At 39.0% G+C, this 21,747-nt stretch overlaps 1 protein-coding gene and 1 long non-coding RNA gene across 2 annotated transcripts; one reads left to right on the top strand and one right to left on the bottom strand.

Annotated features, from left to right (window-relative positions):
- The first annotated feature begins 1,191 nt into the window (after positions 1-1,191).
- LOC126829668 (zinc finger protein Xfin) lies at positions 1,192-6,825 on the top strand. Its single transcript, XM_050559686.2, has 2 exons — positions 1,192-5,660; positions 5,724-6,825. Exons 1-2 carry the CDS (start codon positions 1,432-1,434, stop codon positions 6,802-6,804), a joined length of 5,310 nt encoding a protein of 1,769 aa, XP_050415643.2. The 5' UTR covers positions 1,192-1,431; the 3' UTR covers positions 6,805-6,825.
- Positions 6,826-8,679: 1,854 nt separating this feature from the next.
- LOC126829688 (uncharacterized) lies at positions 8,680-18,119 on the bottom strand. The gene is made up of 5 exons (XR_007683492.1): positions 17,968-18,119; positions 14,668-14,781; positions 13,132-13,243; positions 11,013-11,136; positions 8,680-9,511 (listed from the first exon to the last, which is right to left on the bottom strand). It is a non-coding gene; the product is annotated as an uncharacterized LOC126829688 (long non-coding RNA).
- Positions 18,120-21,747: the final 3,628 nt, after the last annotated feature.

The raw sequence follows: 21,747 nt of genomic DNA, 5'->3' as shown, positions 1-21,747 counted from the left end.
CTGTCAAATCATTTAAGATATTCACAGTGGCAAAGTAAGAACGCGAGGTCTCTAACTCAATGTTTTCCATAATATTCGAAATTAAAAACAGGAATAATAATTCAATATTGATGAATTTCAATCAATATTGATGTTGTTATCTTGCTGTGAAACTATATTTAAGACACAATTAAAGGCTCAATACCACTCTTGTTGTAACTGAATATTATGTCCCAATCTTTATTCTGGTCAACAAATTGTACTATTTTACAATATTCCAGTTAATTGATGATACAAATTTCATCTTAATACACCTAATTTAAAAAATTGGAAAAATTCAACTAAATGATTTGAAAAGCCTGACGTAAAGCTTTTCAAATGTGACTTGGATTTAAAAATATTTTTGAACCCTTTGGACAAGTAAAATAGGATTTATTGGATAATTTACACAACAGGTAGGACACTAACACATCTAGTACTTAGAATAAGGCTATTTTTTTTTATTTTCTGGAGCTGTCAAGCCAGCAAGAGTGTTATTGTCCATTTAACATTTTGTAATCAGTACATGACTCGTGTACCCTATGGTTTCGGGTGCCATTTTGTAATGAACAAATAAAAGTAATTAGTAAAGGCTGATTCACAAACTACAAACTAATAACTTAAAACACGTGTAAAATGCACTAAGCAGGCGTAAATGACTGCCGTTTAATTTGAACTGTTCACGTACGTAATTGATTAGAAATTACAATATGTACTTTTAGAACCATTTTTTTCTATTTCAAGGTTCCAAAAAAATAGAGTCATACGCCCTTTAAATTCGTTCACTGGATGTTGTACTGTTTGCACTCTCCTTTATTTCTCTTATATTTTATTTTCACATCTTTTTTTGTAGCGGAAGAACAGTCAGAGAAGATGACGTGCATGTTCCCAATTGATGCTGATTGGAATCCACTCTCTAATAATATCAATACTGGTTTTGAGAATGGTCTGGATATTCCCGATTTAAATTGTCCAGACGTAAAAGTTAATAATCTGCGAATAGTCAACAACTCTATCAATGATAATTTTGTGAATATTCCAAATTTTACCGAAATACTTTCCACCGACAGCCCATGTGTCTCATTAAGGGACGTTAAGAAGCAAGATAACGGAAATGCGCAGGTCATTATCGGTCCGAATAGTGTTAAGACCAATCAGAGTAAAGATAGTGGGTGCCTGGTAAAAACAAACAAACCCGTAAATATCTTAAACACTTTTAACCAATTCGGTGTTCTTGAGAACAAAACTGTTAATGTTATTGCAAAAAATTCAAAAAATACCTGTTGGGAACACCCTAGCAGTTTGGTTACTAATAATAGCTCAAACAACAGGAAGACGTGTTTAAACCGTGATAAGAAGGCAGTTAAAATACTTCCTCATACAAACCAGAACTTTAATAACTCAAAAAATGTTATGAATAGAGTTTCAGATGTCAGCTGTTTACAATATTCTATTGTAGATCCGGTTGCAGAGAAACAAAGCTCCATTGTACGTGCCCGTTCAGAAAAATCACGCAAGTTAGATATAAATGAGTCTATTTTTACAAATCGTGACCACATTTGTAATACTAATGATGTTTGTCACAAAGATACAACCCACAAAAATATTGGGAGTTTACCTAGTGGAAATGGGATTCCCAAGACATTTAAAATGGCTATACCTGAGAAATCAAAGACGATGAGCAAGTCGTTAGTAGCAATGATACTTGAAGGGAAATTCAGCGAAAAGGAATATTGGGAAGTTCTCAGATCTTCGGATAACAAACAAAAGCAAATCCAATTTTCTCCCATCGACTCCCGAGAAAATGTGACGGTCCGTGTAGACGAGATTGGAATGAGCCCTACAGTAAAAACCGAAAACCTTTCTGACCAATTAAAAGAAAGTTTTAGTGCCAGTCCCGGCTCACCTGTGTCAAGTTCTGACACTTTTGATTTGCCAGACGTTCGACGTCATAAGGAAAATGATGTCAATCCTGTTGACCAACTCAACGACCTCTGCCCTCTGACTCCTGTGTCCTATCCGGTTACAGTAGTTGCCAGTTGTGAAAACTTGCTTAATGGACCAATTAAACCGTTTAGCCCTAAATGTGTAACCAGTTCTGCGGTGAACGAAATATTTGATAATGACGAGGCGGATCTGGTCACTCCTGAATCTATATGCAATCCCTTTAACGTTCCGGAAACGGAAGTGGACAGTGGTAACCAACCAATGAAAATGCTTAGTTTCAACCCACCCCTTCCAATATGTGTATGTGCAGAAGGTGATAATATTGGCGAGGCTAAAGTTGAACTCCTGAGTTACAAAGTAGTCGAAACTCTTTCTTCTAACCCGCCCGTCCCACAACGTGTATTCAGTTCCACTACCGCTTCAAACGTTCAAATTGAACCAAACGAAACCCATAGTGACAACTCACAATCCCCGAGCTGTGCCTCACATACTAATACTGCTGCTGTGGCCAAAGATGACAATGTTAAAAAATTGATTAATCAACAACATGAAAACTTTAGTTCTGACCTTCTCCTTAGAAAATATGTATCCGATCCAATTTCGGGAATTTGCCCTGGTGTAAACTATTTGCAGTTAGGCAAAGACATACACAGCAAATACAAAATTATTAAAAGGAACAGAATGATTTTTAAAAGAATAAGATACGCTAAACAGGTTTTGATAAAGGCAAACCATCGGCCCGTCAAGAGCTTGCGAGTTCGAAGACCAGTGGTATCCAACCACCAACATCTTATGAAGGGAGATAGTCCTACACAGCTAGATAAACAAACCACAGGTGTAACCGAATGCTTACATATTCCCGATCCGTCTTTTCGCGATATCGCTAGTGCTTCAGATACCTCTGGTGCTCTACCGGATCCAGATATCGCTGTTGATCTACCTCGTCCAGATATTGCTAGTAATCGACCTTCTACAGAAATCGCCAGTGATCTACCTGGTCCAGTTACTGCTAATGATCTACCTGGTCCAGATACCGTTAGTGAACTACCTGGTTCGGATACTGCTAGTGATCTACCTGGTCCAAATACTGCTAGTGATCAACCTGATCCAGATACTGCTAGTGATCTGCCTGTTCTAGATACTGCTAGTAACCCCCCAATTCCAGGGGTTACTAGTGGTCCACCCTGTCCAGATACTGCCAATGAGCCATCTTGTCCAGATACTGCTTGTGGTCCACTTTGTCCAAATACTGCTACTGATTTACCTCCACCAGATATTTCTAGCGATCCACCCTGTCCAGATACGGCTAGAAGTCGACCATGTTCAGACATTATTAATGGTCCACCTAGTCTAGATACTGCTAGAGTGCCACCCTGTCTAGATATTGTTAGTGATCTGCCTTGTCCAGATACTACTAGCGACCCACCTTGTCTAATAATGGATATTGATCCACCTCGCGTAGATATCGCTGATGATCCACCTTGTACAGATGTTGCTAATGGGCCAACTACTAGCACCCCACGATATCCAGCGACTACTAGTGTTCCACCTTGTCCAGATGCTGGTAGTGGTCCACCTCGTCCAGATATTCCCGGGGAAGTTCAGTTAACCAATGTCATATACGAGGAAACCTATCTAGACAATGGTGATTTAGTGTTGGATCCGCGGTTCATTGACGTCAGAGAGGAAACAATTTTAACGGCAGAATTTTACCCCGAACATTTGGAGTTATCTGCCCATATCCGACAGAATTATCACACCAACGAGAACCTGGCAAAACGGAAACATGTAGGATACAAAATCAGAAAATTACGAGGTAGAAAATCTTATTCTTGTGATTTCTGTGCCATACGTTTCTCCACGTTAAAAGATATTCAAAACCATATAAGGGAAAATTATGCAGATTGTGGGAAGGAACCCGAGATTGCGTCATCACCTGCACGAGAACAACACAATCAGGAACTAGACGGCAAGGAGGAATCCGAAAATGGGGACAAAAGAATTAAAAGGTCTTATATATGTGAGTTTCTGTTCTGTGATCATAGTTTTACAAAGAAGAAAGATTTAAAACAACACGTGAAAGATCAACATGGTTCCGGGTTGAAACGCCCCTCAAAGAAGTTGACCCCGCAGGTGACCTTTCCTTGTGGTGTGTGTGAAAAGAGATTCCTGAAGAGGAAGAATTGGTTAATCCATACGAGGCGACATATTGATCCCGACTACAAAATACCCAGACCTAAGGTAGCGTTCAAATTTAAGAAGACGAAATCCTTTAAACAAACATGCATCCACAAACATGCGATCTCGCAACGCAAACGCACAAAAATGTTACGAACATATTATTGTGATTTTTGTGAATTCAGTTTTACGAAGAAACAGCTTTTAACAGCTCATCTAAATGAAGATCATCATTGGAAGACCCCTGTTAAAAATAAGACAGTTAAGACCTACTATTGTAACTTTTGTGAACTCAGTTTTATAAAAAGAAGCGCTTTAACAATTCATCAGACAGATGCTCATCCGTCAGCTAATGTTGAAACGAAATTTCAGAGTAGACAAAATGCTCAAAAAGGCGTTAATCGCAAACCCAAGACGATCAAGACCCTTCACTGTAACTTTTGCGAACTGAGTTTTATGAAACGAAGCGCGCTGTCCATTCACATGACAGAGGCTCATGGGTATTTTGAAAAGGTTGCACCTAAAGCAACCAAGACACATTATTGTAACTTTTGCGAATTGAGTTATATGAAACGAAGCGAGTTGTCCATTCACATGGATGAAGCTCATGGGTATGTTGAAAAAGTTGCACCTAAAACCACTAGGACACATTATTGTAACTTTTGCGAACTCAGTTTTATGAAACGAAGCCTATGGACAGATCATATGAGGGAAGCGCATCAGGAAAATGGAGGATCGTGTCAAAAGACAACCTCTCTTGATATTAAAGGATTCAAGAAGCAACATTGTCATTATTGCGGATTAAGTTTTATAAAACGGGACGCTTTGGCGATTCACATAAGGAAATCCCACCCGTCCGTTGAAAATAGAACACTAAGTGAAAAGGTTGTACCTAAGGCTATTTCGCGTAAAGGTAAAACAACAATCACGCACCATTGTAATTATTGCGAATTAAGTTTTATGAAACGAGGTGATTTGGCAGTTCATACGATCGAAGCCCATCCGTTCACAAATATAGAAAATAGACACATACACGAACCTGGCTTAACTAAAAGTAACACTCCAGCAGCTAAAAAAGCGGGTACACAATATTGTAACTATTGCGAATTAAGTTTCATGGGCCGAGGCGAGTTGGCGGTTCATACAATAGAAGCCCATGATTTCTCTGATAAAGAAATGACACCACTAAACGAAAAGAGCGCAACTCGGTCGACAGAAAGTTACCCACCTGTAGACAATGGTGGTGAGCCACCACATAAAAAGTTGAAACCCTCAAGGACAGAAAGGACAACGTACCATTGTCACCTTTGTGAATTGAGCTATGTGAATAAACGCGATTTATCGGACCACCTGCACGACGATCACCAGATTTCTCAAATTAAAAGAGTTAAACCCACAACCTTCCAAAGCAATCGAAGAAAAAAACAAGTAAAGAAGCATGTTTGCGTTTTTTGTGATACTCTTTTTGCCCAGAAGAGTCAACTGGCCGATCATCTAAAAGATGTTCATCAGTTAACCTTGAAGTCGACTGATGATTCCGAGAACGAATCCGATTCATCAAAAGATGTTCATCAGTTAACCTTGAAGTCGACTGATGATTCCGAGAACAAATCCGATTCATCAAAAATTAAACAGTTCGAAATCTTCCCTTGCGAATTTTGTGAGCTTCGTTTCGGCAAGAAGGGGATGATAAAGCATCTTCGTTCAGTTCATTCATCCAGTGCTGGGCTTGAAGCAGCTGTGAGCAAATGTAGGAAGGTCAGGAGAAAAAGGGAAGTTGTAACACACTTTTGTAAGCTCTGTGAGTTAAGTTTTATCAAGAAAAAGGAGCTTCTCGTCCACACAAAGGAATGCCACAGAGTAAAAAGGTTATTAAAGTGTGATTTTTGTGAAGAACAATTTTCCAAAAAATTACAATTGACTGACCATGTGAAACAAAGTCACCCACCTGTGGTAAATCTCAGTATCATCACTGGCGAGACAGACGGAGTTCCGGATACACTTGAGCGGGATTACGAGGTAATCGGAGAAATCCGAATCAAAGACCGTAAAATATTTTCGTGCGATTTCTGTACTTTTATGTTCATTAAACAAAAACATCTGATTGCGCATTTGAAAGAGCATCACCAGGACTGCCAGTATCAGTGCGGAGTCTGCGGTAAACTCTTTACCAACAAGTCCAGGTGGAAGACTCATCTTAAGCTCCACGAACCAGATCCACAGTTTAAATGCGGTGATTGCGAGAAGGCTTTTCCATTCTGCCATATGTTAAACGCACACAGAAAGCACGTCCACGAGCATGTAAAATCACACCAGTGCCATTTCTGTGGAAAGCAATTTTCTACGGGAAGAGTCCTAAGAGATCATTTGCTCATTCATACCCAAGAACGACCACATGTTTGCCAGTTCTGTAACAAAGCCTTCACCCAAGCCTTTAATCTCAAGCGCCACATGTGGACACATACCGGGGTTAAGCCATACAGCTGTGATATTTGTTTAAAGTCGTTCCGCGGTTCCACGGATCTGAAGCGTCACCGACTCATCCACAACAGCCTAAAGCCGCACCAGTGTGAACTTTGTGAATTGTCATTCAGACAGTTGAGTCACCTCAACACGCATCGGAAAAGCCAACATATGCGCAAAGATCCCTTTTCTCTGTAAATAATAAAAGATTTAAATGCATTTTATTTTTATTACTACCGGGAATTTTACACATGCGATGTAAAGGTGCTAATGACTTTGATATAAGTCAACCCTACCACTGTGTCAACAGTCTTGCTGTGTTTGTATGTTGGCCAGCCAATCTACACATGGCTGATGTCATCCGTGGAACAAATTGCATCAGAGGTTATTTTGTTATGTTTTAGTGACTCATTTAGAAAAAAAGAAATTCGGAGTCCAAATAAGGACGGGAGGCGTGGTCAAATCCAGGAATGTCGACTATCTACCAAACGTTGCTAATATCTCTAAAACATCTTAACAAACAGCTCTTTGTAATATATTATAGTAGCAGAGTCGGCACCCACGAGCATCTGTTTAGTTGTCACTGTCACAGGGGCGGAAGTCGGTTTGTTTGCGTTTAGTTTCAGTATTGGCTTAAACTATCGGTAGTTGAACACAAGGTTTGCACAACCAAAAAAGATAATTTTCTTTTTGACACAAATCACAGAAATCTAGCCATTTTAAGATAGTGTGTTCCGCTCATCTCAGTTATGGGGGATTGGATGGCCGAATGGTTAGCACGTGCGTGCTGTATCATAAGGCCTGTCATTGAGTCAACTGGCGTGGTTTCGAATCCCCGGGTGTACGTTACAAGGAGTAGGGACGCCTGTCCAGCCTCGTGGGTTTCTCCGGGTCCTCAGGTTTCCCCCCACTGCTAAAGACCCCTACGCGCAAGCGAATTATTGAAATAAGTGTTAATCAACAACCCTAATAGTATTTAACAGCCATTCACAAGTTATAATACATATATATTAGTAGCCTTCATTTAACGGTCAATCATATAATATCATCTAATAATATTGACGTGATGTCTTACTAACTAACTTAATTACAGAATGTGTGATACACCTGCCAATACTATTGTCTTACAAATGGTTACTTAGAAAACAATCGAGAATACCTACAATTAGATGTACTACGCGCTATCAATGGGGCGGTTAGAGGTACCAGCCATGCCTTACTTTATAGACTGGGTTTATTCTACTCTCGGTCGGAAAGACACTGACGTCATAAATTAAAATGTATAAAATCAGTACCAATCGCCCGCCATCTTAGTCCCTCCAGCTACAACCTCGCACCATCTTAACCTCTCTGACAGATTAGACCATTCGGCTACAACCTCGCACCATCATACCTCTGACAGATTAGATCCTTCCTCTACTCCTAGTATTTATACTCTTAGAAATAAAGATAAAATAAAGGAAATCAGGTACAGAAATGAACGTTACTCTGAATCCTTCATCCCTTCAAGTACACGAGAATGGTACAAACTTAACGTTGAAATTAGAAACTCTCCACCCCTTACTATCTTTGGAAATTCACTACAAAATAGATACCATCGTGCCACTGTATTACTATCTAGGGAAAAGAAAATTACAAATAATACATTGGCCATAAATTTCTCAGACACGTCCATGATAGACCTACTTGCCTCTGTGGTCACAACTTCGACTATCCCGAACATTAGTTGCTCGTATGCTCCTTACATTCAGATGCAAGAAAACATACAATCCAAAACCTGCCATCTATATTATATACTAATATTTGTGACTGTCGTTTGTCTGTCTGTCTGTTCGAGGTTGGCGGCTACACTAGGTCTGCCACGAGTCTGAAATTTGGGGTATAGGGGTAGCTCGGACCGGGGAGTAACATAGGCCAGGTGGCGTTAGTCTACCACTTCCGGTTTCGGGGTTATGACCCCCGAGCGAAGCCGGGTATCCTGCTAGTATAATTATAAAACTAAGATAAACAGACATATCTTCCAACAAGTTCAACAGTTTATTCATATATCAAAAAGATGTAAAACTAAAAAAAAAACAATTGTTAAGTTATTTTTACCCCCGCACACCGTAAAATCATCGTATATCCTCGACTCTCCCAACTGGTTTGTGAGATTTGGAGGTAATGAAATGAAATGAGTTTACGTCCTACAGTACTGCTCTGCTCCGACAATGTGCTATGGGTAATTATGCCCGAACGCTGCACGGGCCTTACCATACCCAACAACCAATATCAAACACTACTTCCAGAATAGATCTCTACCTGTTACAAAATTAATAAAAATATCATTCATTATATATTTGTTTAATTGTGTACCGGTATATAATGTATATTTATAATGTGTACACGTATCTAAATCAGAAAGAGGGGTTACACAAAGGCATAGCCTCTTCCCCAATCCTAATTCAGATATATATTGAATAAAAATATTGTTTATAAAAAAAGGACTCATGTGGTGGAACTCTGTCCAGAAAATTTAAACCAACCTTCAACAGAGTTAGTTTTTTTAAATCCCAATTTTAGATGTAAATTTATAGATATTACATTGGACGGTGCTATACCCGAGGTCAACACATCGGCGCCATTTTCAAATATGGTTTTACACAGATTAGAAAGTATTATTTTAGAATATCCTTTGCCTCTTTTCTCCGGTAGAATTCTAAGCATACCGATGGCACCATAATGTGTTTCTAGCATATATCCTATTAATGAATCATCGACGTCATAAAGAGCTAGAGTTTTATAATTATCTATGAGATAATTAAAATAGATCGGTTTAACTTCATCCGAATATTCCCAGTTAGCCATTAACGTGTCTACCATGTCATGTGGAATTGGTCTTAAAGTCATCCCATCAGGAACTGGGCTGTTTGAAAATAAAATAAAATGAACGAATATTAAAATACCATGAAATACATTAATATATATAGATATTAAATCACGTGGCTAAGTGGGTAAGACGCTAGCTCGCTAGACTGGAGGTCGGGTGTTCGATCCCTGCATTAGCAGAGAAAGTTCATCCAGATTTTCCGGCGTGGTTCTCCCTTGTCAGTGATGCAGGACGGAGGGGCTGACAATTCGGATGGGACGAAAAACCGAGGTCCCGTGTACACATTGGCGTGCACGTAAAAGATCCCTTGGCAGTTGGAATTCGATATAAGAGTAGGTCGTAGTGCCGCTATCCGGGCAAAATTTCCCTCATAGCACACTGTATGGCGCATGCCCGTCTTCATTAGCCCAGGTTAGGAGCAGAACAGTAGGACGTTAAACTCCATTTCATTTCATTTCATTTCTCAACCTATAACTTTAAATAGTCCCATGATCTTAATTGGCATAACAACATTTTTCAGCGTGGTTCCTCCTTGTCAGTGGTGCAGGACCGAGGGCTCGGCAAGGGACAATATATGGGACGCAAAACCGAGGTCCCGTGTACACATTGGCGTGCACGTAAAAGAACCCTTGACAGTTAGAATTCGATATAAGAGTAGACCGAAGCGCCGTTGTCCGGGCATATTTTCCCTCATAGCACACTGTACGCCTATAGAACAAGCGTAGCTCCCTGTTGTATTTTTTTGGCATCCTATACAATGTTATAGAATGCTACATGGAAACGAATTCATTCCGTATTTTTTTCACACGGCTATAGATTGAGAAATAATTTCCAATAGTTTTGTATAGGATCAGTAGATGAGTTTTTTTCTAAGTGTAATATCCGATATAGAATTCGATAGAATATTGTAAGAAATTATAGAAAACAAAATGAACCCATAGATTTATAAGTGCTGCTATAGAATTGGTGGTAAAAACTATAGTTTTATATAGAACTAACTCAATGTGTATTCTCAAGTCAGTTGTCTAATTCTATAGTTTTCTATAGATTTTGTGGTACAAACTATAGAACTGATATGTATCCTCAAGTCAGTTCTGTAACCCTGTAGATTTTGTGGTAAAAACTATGTTTTTATATATATAGAACTAATATGTAATCCCAATTCAGTTGTGTGACCCTGTAGTTTTCTATAGATTTGGTGGTAAAAACTATAGTTTTCTATATATTTGACGGTAAAAACTGCAGTTTTCTATAGATTTGGCGGTAAAAACTGCAGTTTTCTATAGATTTGATGGTAAAAACTGCAGTTTTCTATAGATTTGGCGGTACAAACTGCAGTTTTCTATAGATTTGGTGGTAAAAACTGCAGTTTTCTATAGATTTGGTGGTGAAAAACTATAGTTTCTATAGATTTGACGGTAAAAACTGCAATTTTCTTTAGATTTGGTGGTAAAAACTAGTTTTCTATAGATTTGGTGGTAAAAACTGCAGTTTTCTATTGATTTGGCGGTAAGATAAACCATATAAGTATACTCACTGAATTATAAGATCTTTAGCGTTTAAACTAAAACATGTTAATTGAAACATGTTATTACTAAAATCAGATTGTTGTTTATCTTCTATAACTTTCTGTACACTAACATAATCTTTCTCTTGTGGAACTGTAATATATAGAAATAAATCACGACAGAATTAGAGACTATATGAAACAGCATATATTCACGTTTGTCGTTCATTTCGGGACTAACATATGGTATATATAGATAGAAATGGGGTGTAACGTCCACTTGACACAAACATATAGTTCTACATAATGGAAAGGGTCGATTGGCTAGTCTCTATCATCCAGAAAATATTCTACGAAAATTAGTCTGGATGCGTTGTCAACATTAAAGAATAATAGGTCAGCGGCTAGATTATCCGGTCTTTTACATTATCATAGAAAGTCTTCTAAGGGAGGTAACTAGTCCTAAAACAAGATGTTGACGCCCATGAAATTAATTTTAGAATGCCATGTTAAAAAATCCATTTGATTGCATTGCCAGTTCAATATCCAACACTCTTAATTTTTTTTTATTGCAAAATTTCTCTCTTCATGGGCCAAATATGTTTTTTAAATTAATCTTAATTCTTCGTCACGATTCGTGTTTGTTTATATAATGAAAGAAATCTGGGATCTATTGCGGGAAGAGGCGCAACTCTTACTTGACTTGGCCAAAGATACTGGATAATCAACCACATTAAAAACCAAACTCCCGGTTACGCATGGGCAATGGACTTTTCGCCGAATGTTGACAACGGTCCCAGACCCTCCGTACGGTGATGACAGGGAGGTTCTGGGTGACCGAGACTATCGATTTACAAGGTCTGTGGTTAAATAATGATAATGATGCCTTGTTGGAGGCAGACCACCATTAAATTTCACCATCTCGGTACCCTAATTGTAGTTCGTCTATTTATAGCAATTCTCTCTCTCTCGTTTTCCTCCCCTTTTGCATGTCCATTTTTGTTGATTTTTTGGTCTAAAATGGACGAAGAGGGTTTGAATTAACATTTTCTGCCAGGTTTTTGTAAATATTCATGATTTTGAGGCGGAAGGATAACAGGGTTATCAGGTTGGCTACGGCCATATGTACGGCAACTAGTTACATGTTTTTAGTATGCTTCTTCAAGTTTGTGTATCTCAAAATTTTGATGGTCAACCTCGTACAAATTTTAGTGCAAAGACATGACCATTGGTTCCTCTGTCTGTAGTGAAAAGCATTCAGCCCAACGAAATTTTGGGGAAAAGTTGGAGGTGGGCAAAGAGGCCAGAACTAACATTGAAGTTAATGGGGAAATTAATGGTGGTCTGCCTCCTGTTGATCTGGGAAAAATTACCTCCCTGGTTTTGATCAATGACGTCATTTGTTTTGACGGCTAAAATGAAACTTTTAAAATCAAACGCGGAGGGGGGGGGGGGTCATTTCTACCGCTGTTAAGATAATAAAGTCTCGATTATCCATTTTTAAATTAAATCATTAACTGTCAGTCCTTTTTTAAATGTGTTGAAAATTTCAGCATCCGAAGGCATCGAGGGTTGAAAATGGTTTTTAATTGTAAGTTAATTAATAATTTAAATAACATTTAAGGCATAAAGACAGACCTGCAACGATTTAGCTCTTTAGATATACATGTTTAAATAAACACTCTTTTAATATTCACCATATGTTTGGCGCAATATAGCCCGGTTGGAGCTGACGTGCCATAAAACCACATTTCATTTCATTTAAAGTTACAATTTCATATTTTTAAGTTATATTTTTAAAATGTATTAAAATATTGCCCTAAAATAGATGGTATCTATAAACAGTCCTACCTTGTTAAATAAAAATCATATTAATCCTATAATACACTATTGCCAGTTGAGAAATTGGCAAAAATATCATTTTCAACTTCAAATTCAAACGTTTGAAGATAGCTATTCCATGGTGGGGAATAGGAAAACAAGGGAGGTAATTGGGAGGTAATTGTGTTATTATTTCCGGTGTGAAGATTTTTAAGTGTGAGAAAGATCGTATAATAGTGAATTGACAACCTATTGAGCAAAAGACATAAAAATAATTATGTTTTGACTTTCTTAGAAAATATGAAATTGTAACTTTAAATTAACATACCTATAAACATGCCATTTGTACTCCAATCTACTGTACCCTCTGATGTTAAAACTTGTTCTAGGTTTTTATTATTCTTCGTAAATATCAAATAATTCTTCAGATACAACATATGCTAAAACATACAAATGTTATTGGCAACTGAAAGCTGATTGTATGCGATATCACTTTGGTGGAAGCGGAGGTAAAATAAAGCTATTTCACACACTGATAGCTGAACGATTGAAATTGGCTGGTCGTTTGAGTACCAAGTTTGTTATTTCTTATATTTTAAACTTTGAATGACGAACCCGCCGTTCAGTTACTTGCCAAATAATGAATTAACCAGCGGCTGCCAGGCAGGATACGCCCACATCTTCGACAGATGGAAAGAAAGTGATTTTTCCTGCAATCAAGGGCCATAATTCAAGAAATTACAATTCGATATGCGCGAATATTGACAGGAACCGAGATCTTTGGGTTATAAACTTACATTTCAAGTTTCATCAAAATCGGATAAAAATTGTGACCTCTATAGGGTCCACAAGCTACAAACGCGATTTTTCGTACAATCAGGGGCCATAATTCAGGAAGTTACGTTGCGATATGCGCGAATATCGAAAGGAACCGAGATCTTTGGGTTATAAACTTACATTTCAAGTTTCATCAAAATCGGATAAAAATTGTGACCTCTATAGGGTCCACAACCTTGATATACCATATTTTTACGCTATTTGAGAACGAACGGCGGCCATTTTGTCTGTCAGTTTTGGGCCGATTTTCACGAAATTCGAACTCAGTCGTCCTTAGGGCGTAACGGTGATATAATAATAGTTTTTTTTAAAGCGGATAAACATTATGACCTCTATAGGGTCCACAAGCTAAAAACGCGATTTTTTGTACAATCAGGGGCCATAATTCGGGAAGTTACGTTCTGCGAATATGTGCGAATATCGAAAGGAACCGAGATCTTTGGGTTATAAGCATACATTTCAAGTTTAAACCAAATCGGATAAAAATTGTGACCTCTACGGTGTTCACAAGCTAAAAACGTGAATCCATGAAGTTACAGTCCGATACATGCCAATTTCGAAAGGAACCGAGATCTTAGGGTGATAAGCCTATATTTCAAGTTTCATTGAAATTGGATAAAAATTGTGACCTGTAGACTGTTCACAAACAATTGTGGACGGACGGACGGACGGACGGACGGACAGGGGCGACGACAAATATACGTCCACATGAAAATGTGGGCGTATAAAAACTATAAATACAGTTTGTGTCACGTTTACAAAAATCATGTAACGTATACTTTGGGGGCTAAATCTATTTGTTAAGGCCAAGTCAATTTTGGTCAAGGCCGCTGAGATGTAACTAAGATTAGGGGACGTGATTGTTGGCGAGATTGTAGGTTAGGGTTAGTGTAAGCATTGGGTCTAGGTCCGGGGTAGGGTTAGGGTTGGGATTAGCGCTAGCCCAGTTTATATCTCATGACCTATGAAGAAAAATTGAGCTGGCCTTATCATTTAGCACTGACCCAATTTGAATCATGTAACGTACCTGTTGTAAACCCACCGGTTTAGCTACAACCACATTAAACATGGGCCATTTATCTAAAATTATTTCTATTTCCGGTATTTTCTCTCTCATATAACTCTCCAATAAATGTATGATCTGAAAAACAATCAGACAAAATAACAACATTTTGTGAATATGTTGTACCAGTTGTTTTTATGAGAAGTTTTAATGAGTTTACTGAATATGTTGAAGTTTGATCACTTTCAGGGAGCGGGTGGGGTGGGGGTGGCAGAATGTGTCATACGGTCTGTCATTGAATCAACTGGCGTGGTTTCGAATCCCCGGTTGTACGTGACAAGGAGTAGGGTCCTCCGTTTTCCTCCCACTGCTAAAGATCCCCACGCGCAAGCGAGTTATTAAATTAAAATTAAATCATATATTAGTCCTTAAATGACCTAGTTTGTGTCGAGTGGACGTTAAGCCCCATTCATATACTGGGGACACCTACATATCATTATCATGTACTGGCGCGGTCTTGTGTGGTGGGGTGGGTGGGGTGGGGAGGATTGCTCAATGAGTGGCGGTGTACAGTCTATGATTGCCATGTCCGGATAGCGGCGACCTGACCTTAGATGTAGGTGCGTCTCGATGGCCTCTACTACATACTGATCTGTCCGGTTGTAGTGGACCCTATGACGTCAGACATTTGATTAACCAATCAGCGTTGATGTTTCTAGTGAGTTACCAACAGTTCCGTGAACCTCACGCCAAAACGTCGCTGTAACAGACCGTTTCACGTCACCCAGAACACGCATTATATACTATTCAAAAAAAGTAGGGGATATTTGATTTTTAAGTGTTATTAAAGTCACCTAATGAAACTGACGAAGAAACAAATGACAAAATGAAATGAAGTTCACATTCATCGATTTATTCCAAATGATCGTTAGACTAAGTAAGGCACAGACTGACCATTATAAGGGTAAAATGATACCCGGGGTCAAACAGCAAAGTTACCACAGCATCACAACCAAGTCAGTAACGGGTAAATCCTCCTCTGTTTGCCAAACAAGCATTGATCCGACGTGGCATACTCCTAATGAGACGTCTAAGGTCATTTTGGTCCAGATTGTCCCATTCCTGTTGCAACGCAGCAGCAAGTTCTTGGACATTGGCAGGACGTTGTTGACGTTGACGTAACCTCTGTCCAAGCATGTCCCAGACATGCTCGATGGGGGAGAGGTCGGGATTCAGTGCTGGCCAAGGTAATGTGGTGATGTTCTGTTGTTGGAGGTAACCTGTAACGATCCTGGCCCTGTGACATCTTGCGTTGTCATCCTGGAAGATGAAACGGCGGCCATGACGTCGTGCGAACGGCACAACATGGACTGCCAAGATGTTGTCCCGGTAGTACTGGCCTGTAACACGCCCTGCAACAACATGTAAAGCCGTTCTTCCAGCAACAGTGATGCCTCCCCACACCATAACAGAACCACCCCCAAATCGATCATGTCTGATGACGTTAACGTCTTGGAAGCGCTCGTTTCGACGACGCCACACCCTCCTACGTCTGTCCAAAAAATCAACAGTGAACCTTGACTCATCTGAAAACATCACATTGCTCCAGCGTCGATTATCTTAGTGTTGACGATCCCTACACCAACGACGTCTTGCCTGAATGTGATGATCTCTCAAACAAGGGATCACGCGAGGACGTCGGGCGCGAAGGTGACCACTATGCAGTCGATTCCGAATCGTCTGGCCACTCACTCTCACACCAGTGTCTGTTTGAAGACGAGCGCTGATCTGATTTGCTGTGATGACACGATTTCTCAAGGCCAAGGTACGGATAAATCGATCCTGGGCTTGAGTTGTCGCCCTTGGTCGACCTGAGCGTGGTCTGTCCTGTACAGATTGTGTATCACGGTATCTGGACCATAGCCTGCTTATGACAGACTGAGAAACATTCATCGTCCGCGCCACAACCGCCTGTGTTGTGCCGATCTGTAGCATGCCAAGGGCACGTAACCTTTCATTTTGGGTAAGCCGACGCATATCAAAATTTGTTTTCTGGTCACTAAAACAATTAAACTGATGTTTCCACCCTGGAATTCAATGCCACAATGACTGTAACATTCAAAGTCAGAGTCGTGCAAATCTTGGGTTGGACCCCCATGATGATCCCAAGCATCACCTGCATTCCATGCGGTAGCTATTGGTGCGTTTGGGCGTCACATGTAACTGGAAATGTTTCTTCTGTTAGGTTCTATAGTGACTTTTTTCGTAGTCATTTGCATATTTTAGTATTATGCCCCCAAAATCAAATATCCCCTACTTTTTTTGAATAGTATATAACAACTCTTCCAGATCTTAGTGTAGTAAAGACAAGTTAAACGAAATTTTGAACAATAAAAAACGAAACGAAATAGGATTTGTGTTGTAATCAGATTGAGTGGGTGAGCAAGAGAGAGAGAAATGGGGTTTAACGTCCACGCGACACAAACTAGGTCATTTAAGTACTAACATATGGTTTAATTTTATTACAATAATTCGCTTGCGCGTAGGGGTCTTTAGCAGTGGTAGGAAACCGGAGGACCCGAAGAAAACCCACGGGGTGGGACAGGCTACCCTACTCCTTGTCATGTACAACCGGGGATTCGAAACCACGCCAGTTGACTCAATGACAGACTTTATGATACAGCGCGCACGTGCTAACCATTCAGCCATCCAATCCCCCCATAAACAGTAAGAAAATGTAGGACTTAAAACACAGCCTTGCTTAACTCCCTTGGTAGAATCGATGTTATTCGAAATGTACTTTTATGGTTAGAACTAATCATTAAGGTCAACTGCGGATATGGTCCAAGGTCCTGAGATGTAAACAGGACCAGCGCTAACCCTAGTCCTTAGCCTAGCCCTAACCCACAATCTCGTCAACAATCGCGTGCAATAGCCCCATTTGCAATATATTTCTAAGGTTACAACAAATTATTAAGGCCACCTGCAGATATGGTCCAAGGTCCCGAGATATCAACAAGGCTAGCCCTAACCCTAGTCTAGCCCTAACCCACAGTCACCTGCAATAACCCTATTTGCATCTTGGCGACCTTAAATAAATCTGCAAGCGGGCTTGATATTTAGATCTAAACCAGGAAGACATAGATAAACGTGAGATTGAAGATAACGATATTTCTTATAAGCAGGCCCCTGTGAAAAAAATTGTCGACCAGAGATATACATTATCCGTCAATTTTACAGCACCCCTGAGAACACTTCCCGCCCCCTTGTTGCTATGAGCTAGTTACGACCCTGCTTGTAAGATATAGATAAAATACAGCTCACTTGATGGGCGCCGACATAATCTTTGTTCAATTCATTCAACAAAAGATGATAATCCGGTTGTTGGAGTATAGTTGTCATACTTATAAAGATACGTCTTTCACGTGAAGTAGACTATGACGTGTCTAAACATACAGTCGTAAACTGATATATGCAGAGAGTCGTCGTGTTTATTTAGGGCACGGTTTCGCAAACCTAAAAAAGCTGTAGAGGTCAAAGGTCAATAGAGATAATATTTTGTATAGCGAATCTGACTCTCTTGCAGCCGGTGCACCACCCCAGAGCCCATGCTTGGAATATCATCTGCATGGGCAATACTGAAGCAGAGGAAAAGTTGCATTGAATTAAACTAAAAACTGTACTTGATTAAAGTTTTGTTATAGTGTATCTTTGTATATATTTCATGATATAATTTTAGTTAAAGTAGTAATCGACCAATGTCCGAATTGATATCTCACTAATCTTTCAAGTCTTTTAACTGTTTGGGTTTATACTTAATATAACGATATATATTACGTAATTATAATTAACACGCGTTCTTGGTATGTTGATATCTTCTTCTGTATTTAAACATCTGTTTCCTATGTACAATTTAACATCTCTGATCAAATATTATTATATAATTATTTTAATCCTAAGCTTGTAAATATATATTCTAAAATTCTACTGTAACTTTAGTCTGGTGACCGGCTCGCCCTAGCGATACCCATCTCGTTATTGTGACCGTTAGCCAGTTTTGGACAATCGTTTATTAAAAGTACAATTTGAACTATTTATCTGAGTTTTCGTCGTTAGTGTTGAAATAATCTACAACCCCCAGAAACAGCACTTCGGCAAGATAACTACAATTAAAACTGACCAATATTGAATTTTAATTCGGGTTTTAAATTTCGAATATTATGAAAAATATGGAGTTGGAGATTTAGCTCCTTTAAAATGCAATCGAAACAACAACAAAATTATTGTTGACCAAAATCAAAGACGGAGAGCCATTTAACACGTCACCATGGCTTATCAAGGATATAGACCAACATTAATGTTGTTATTTGACCGTGAAAATTCTAAAATTGGCAATCGAATCGCGTGCCAAAATGTTTTCGAACGCCATTTGTAATGGGGCTACTCGTTGAAGAAGTATAAACATATCCCACAGGAGAATACGACCGGAGTAGACTGGAACAGCCAGACACCAAAGACTGCCATTCAATTGGGACTCTTCGCGTATTTCGCCGAACATAACTGATTAGAAATAACGGTTTATATACATTCATATTACATTATCATATGCGTTGTGACCCATAGCTTTCCGTTTCTAGTTGCCAAAGAATACAAATTTAGCTGCTTTAAGCCGTGAGAAATTTGAGATTTAACGAAAAATACATATGGGGCATCGTTACTTTAAACCACAAACACTGAAATGAAATGAAATGAGGTTTAACGTCCCACTCCGACTGGGGTAATGAAGACAGGCATCCGCCATACAGTGTGCTATGAGGGAAATTTTGCCCGGTCAGCGGCACTACGACCTACTCTTATATCGAATTCCAACTGTCAAAGGGTCTTTTACGTGCACCGTAGCTCCCCTCCCACGCACATACTGTATCGTTTAGTTATATATTTGGAGTAAAACATATTCATACTAGTTTAAATTATTTGGATTCCTACCCCAAGCCATAGAAATTTGTAGGGTCCATTATTCAGCTTGTATTCTTGTTACTCGCTGTCCAAATACCATAGATAAATTCCTTGGTTTTTCTATGCCTACTTCTTTTTCCGCTGTTTAATCGCAGAGTCTTTTAATAGCAAGAAACTGCCCAGTGCCGTAGACATTTATTGTGCGTTTAAGTCTCTGACTGCGTTCCACTACATCGTCCTTCCATCAAGCGCGCTCTACGTCGCTCCAGCGGTCAGTTAGTGATACCCTTAAATGTTTGACCTGTGCGCGCCACATAGGTGTTTTTCTAGTAAGACTTGAATGTTTCGATTTTCCAAATATACTTTTATTACGAAATACTTTCGTGGAAATTCAGCTTTAAGTATTAAGACGCGCCTGATAGATTTGAAGTGGATCCCAATGTCTCCATATCTTATTATGTGTATTTTAAGTTATTTATATATGGGTGTTTTTTTGTTTATAAATGGATGAACATTTAGTATTCGTGGAATTTATTTGTGTGGCTATAATAATCTGCGATTACACTAGCTGGTAATTATTATATGTTATCTCATATATAGTGGGGTTGTTTACTTGAAAAATCTTAAAGTGGTTTGAATGCGGATGTAAAATATAAAAAAAAGAATACCGGTATTTACACAAGAACTGTTGAAAAATAGTAAGAGGGGTGTTCTCAATTATCAGACAATTGGGACTTTTCCCGGTAAAGGCGAGCGTGGTCACCATACCCTATTTGGTATTTACACAAGGGAAGCTGTAAACCAATCAAATTAAAATACAGATCTATATTTCGTTTCGTTTTTTTATACTTTCGATGGCCTACACTACATGAAGATCTGACCAGTTGTTTTGGGAGGTCGCGTCAGAGGTAATACTAACGGCTTTTGATCCTATGACGTCAGACATTTGATTAACCAATCAGCATTGGTGTTACTGGTGGATTACCCACAGTACCGTGCAAAGCACGCCTAAAGCTCGCCGTAACATACCGTTTCATTGGCTAATCACTCACATTATTCAGAACACGTCAATGATAACAACTCTTCCAGATCCTAGTGTAGTAAAGACAAGTAAAACGAAATTTTGAACTATAAAAATGAAACGAAATAGGATCTGTGTTTTAATCAGTGAGAGGGGTGTTCGCAAGTGTCTCATTACAAACTTTAGGTACAACCTCAAGAACCGCTAGAGGCAGCAGTAAAACTCTAGGTACAAACTCAAGGACAGTTAGAGGCATTACAAACTTTAGGTACAACCTCAAGAACCGCTAGAGGCAGCAGTAAAACTCTAGGTGCAAACTCAAGGACAGTTAGAGGCATTACAAACTTTAGGTACAACCTCAAGGACAGTTAGAGGTATTACAAAACTTTAGGTACAAACTCAAGGACAGTTAGAGGCATTACAAACTTTAGGTACAACCTCAAGAACCGCTAGAGGCAGCAGTAAAACTCTAGGTACAAACTCAAGGACAGTTCGAAGCAGTGCAAACTCTAGGTACAGCCCTAAGAACAGCTAGAGGCAGTATACACTCTAGAGGAAATACGAACTCTAGGCACTAGAGGCAGTGCAAACACTATAGTAGTGTAAACTCTATAGGTACAAACTCAAGTGGCAGTACAAATGTTAATCTCAAAAGTGGAGTAACCTCAATAAGCCTAATTCAATATGGAGGTCACCAGGATGTGTCTGAGATTGATATCTCGTAACCAGCTCGTTTCAATGATAGGAAAATAAATTAATTTTTTTAAAAAAATTCTTACAATACATAGTGGATAAAGAGGCGAAATATACCGAAAAAAAACCATGTTTTAACAAGCAGTTAAAAAAGATGGACAGAGCACGAAATAAAAAAAAATGCGATTTTTTTTTGTAAATCAGCGGTCATAATCCAGCAAGTTCCGTTCCGATATGCATCAGAATCGGATAAAAATTGTGACTTCTAGAGGGTCCACAGTCATTTTGTTGGCCGATTTCGATCCGATTTTCACGAAATTCAAACTCAAACATTATTAGGGTGTAACGGTGATATATATATTTAAGCGTTTTGTTTTTAACTCGGATAAGTTAAGAATTTAGTCAACTTTCAATTACTGTTTATGAGAAATATC

Source organism: Patella vulgata, chromosome 8, assembly GCF_932274485.2.
Source record: "Patella vulgata chromosome 8, xgPatVulg1.2, whole genome shotgun sequence".
Classification (NCBI taxonomy): Eukaryota; Metazoa; Mollusca; class Gastropoda; family Patellidae; genus Patella; species Patella vulgata.
The sequence above is the reverse complement of the archived record's forward strand: the minus strand, read 5'-3'. Positions and strand labels throughout refer to the sequence as shown.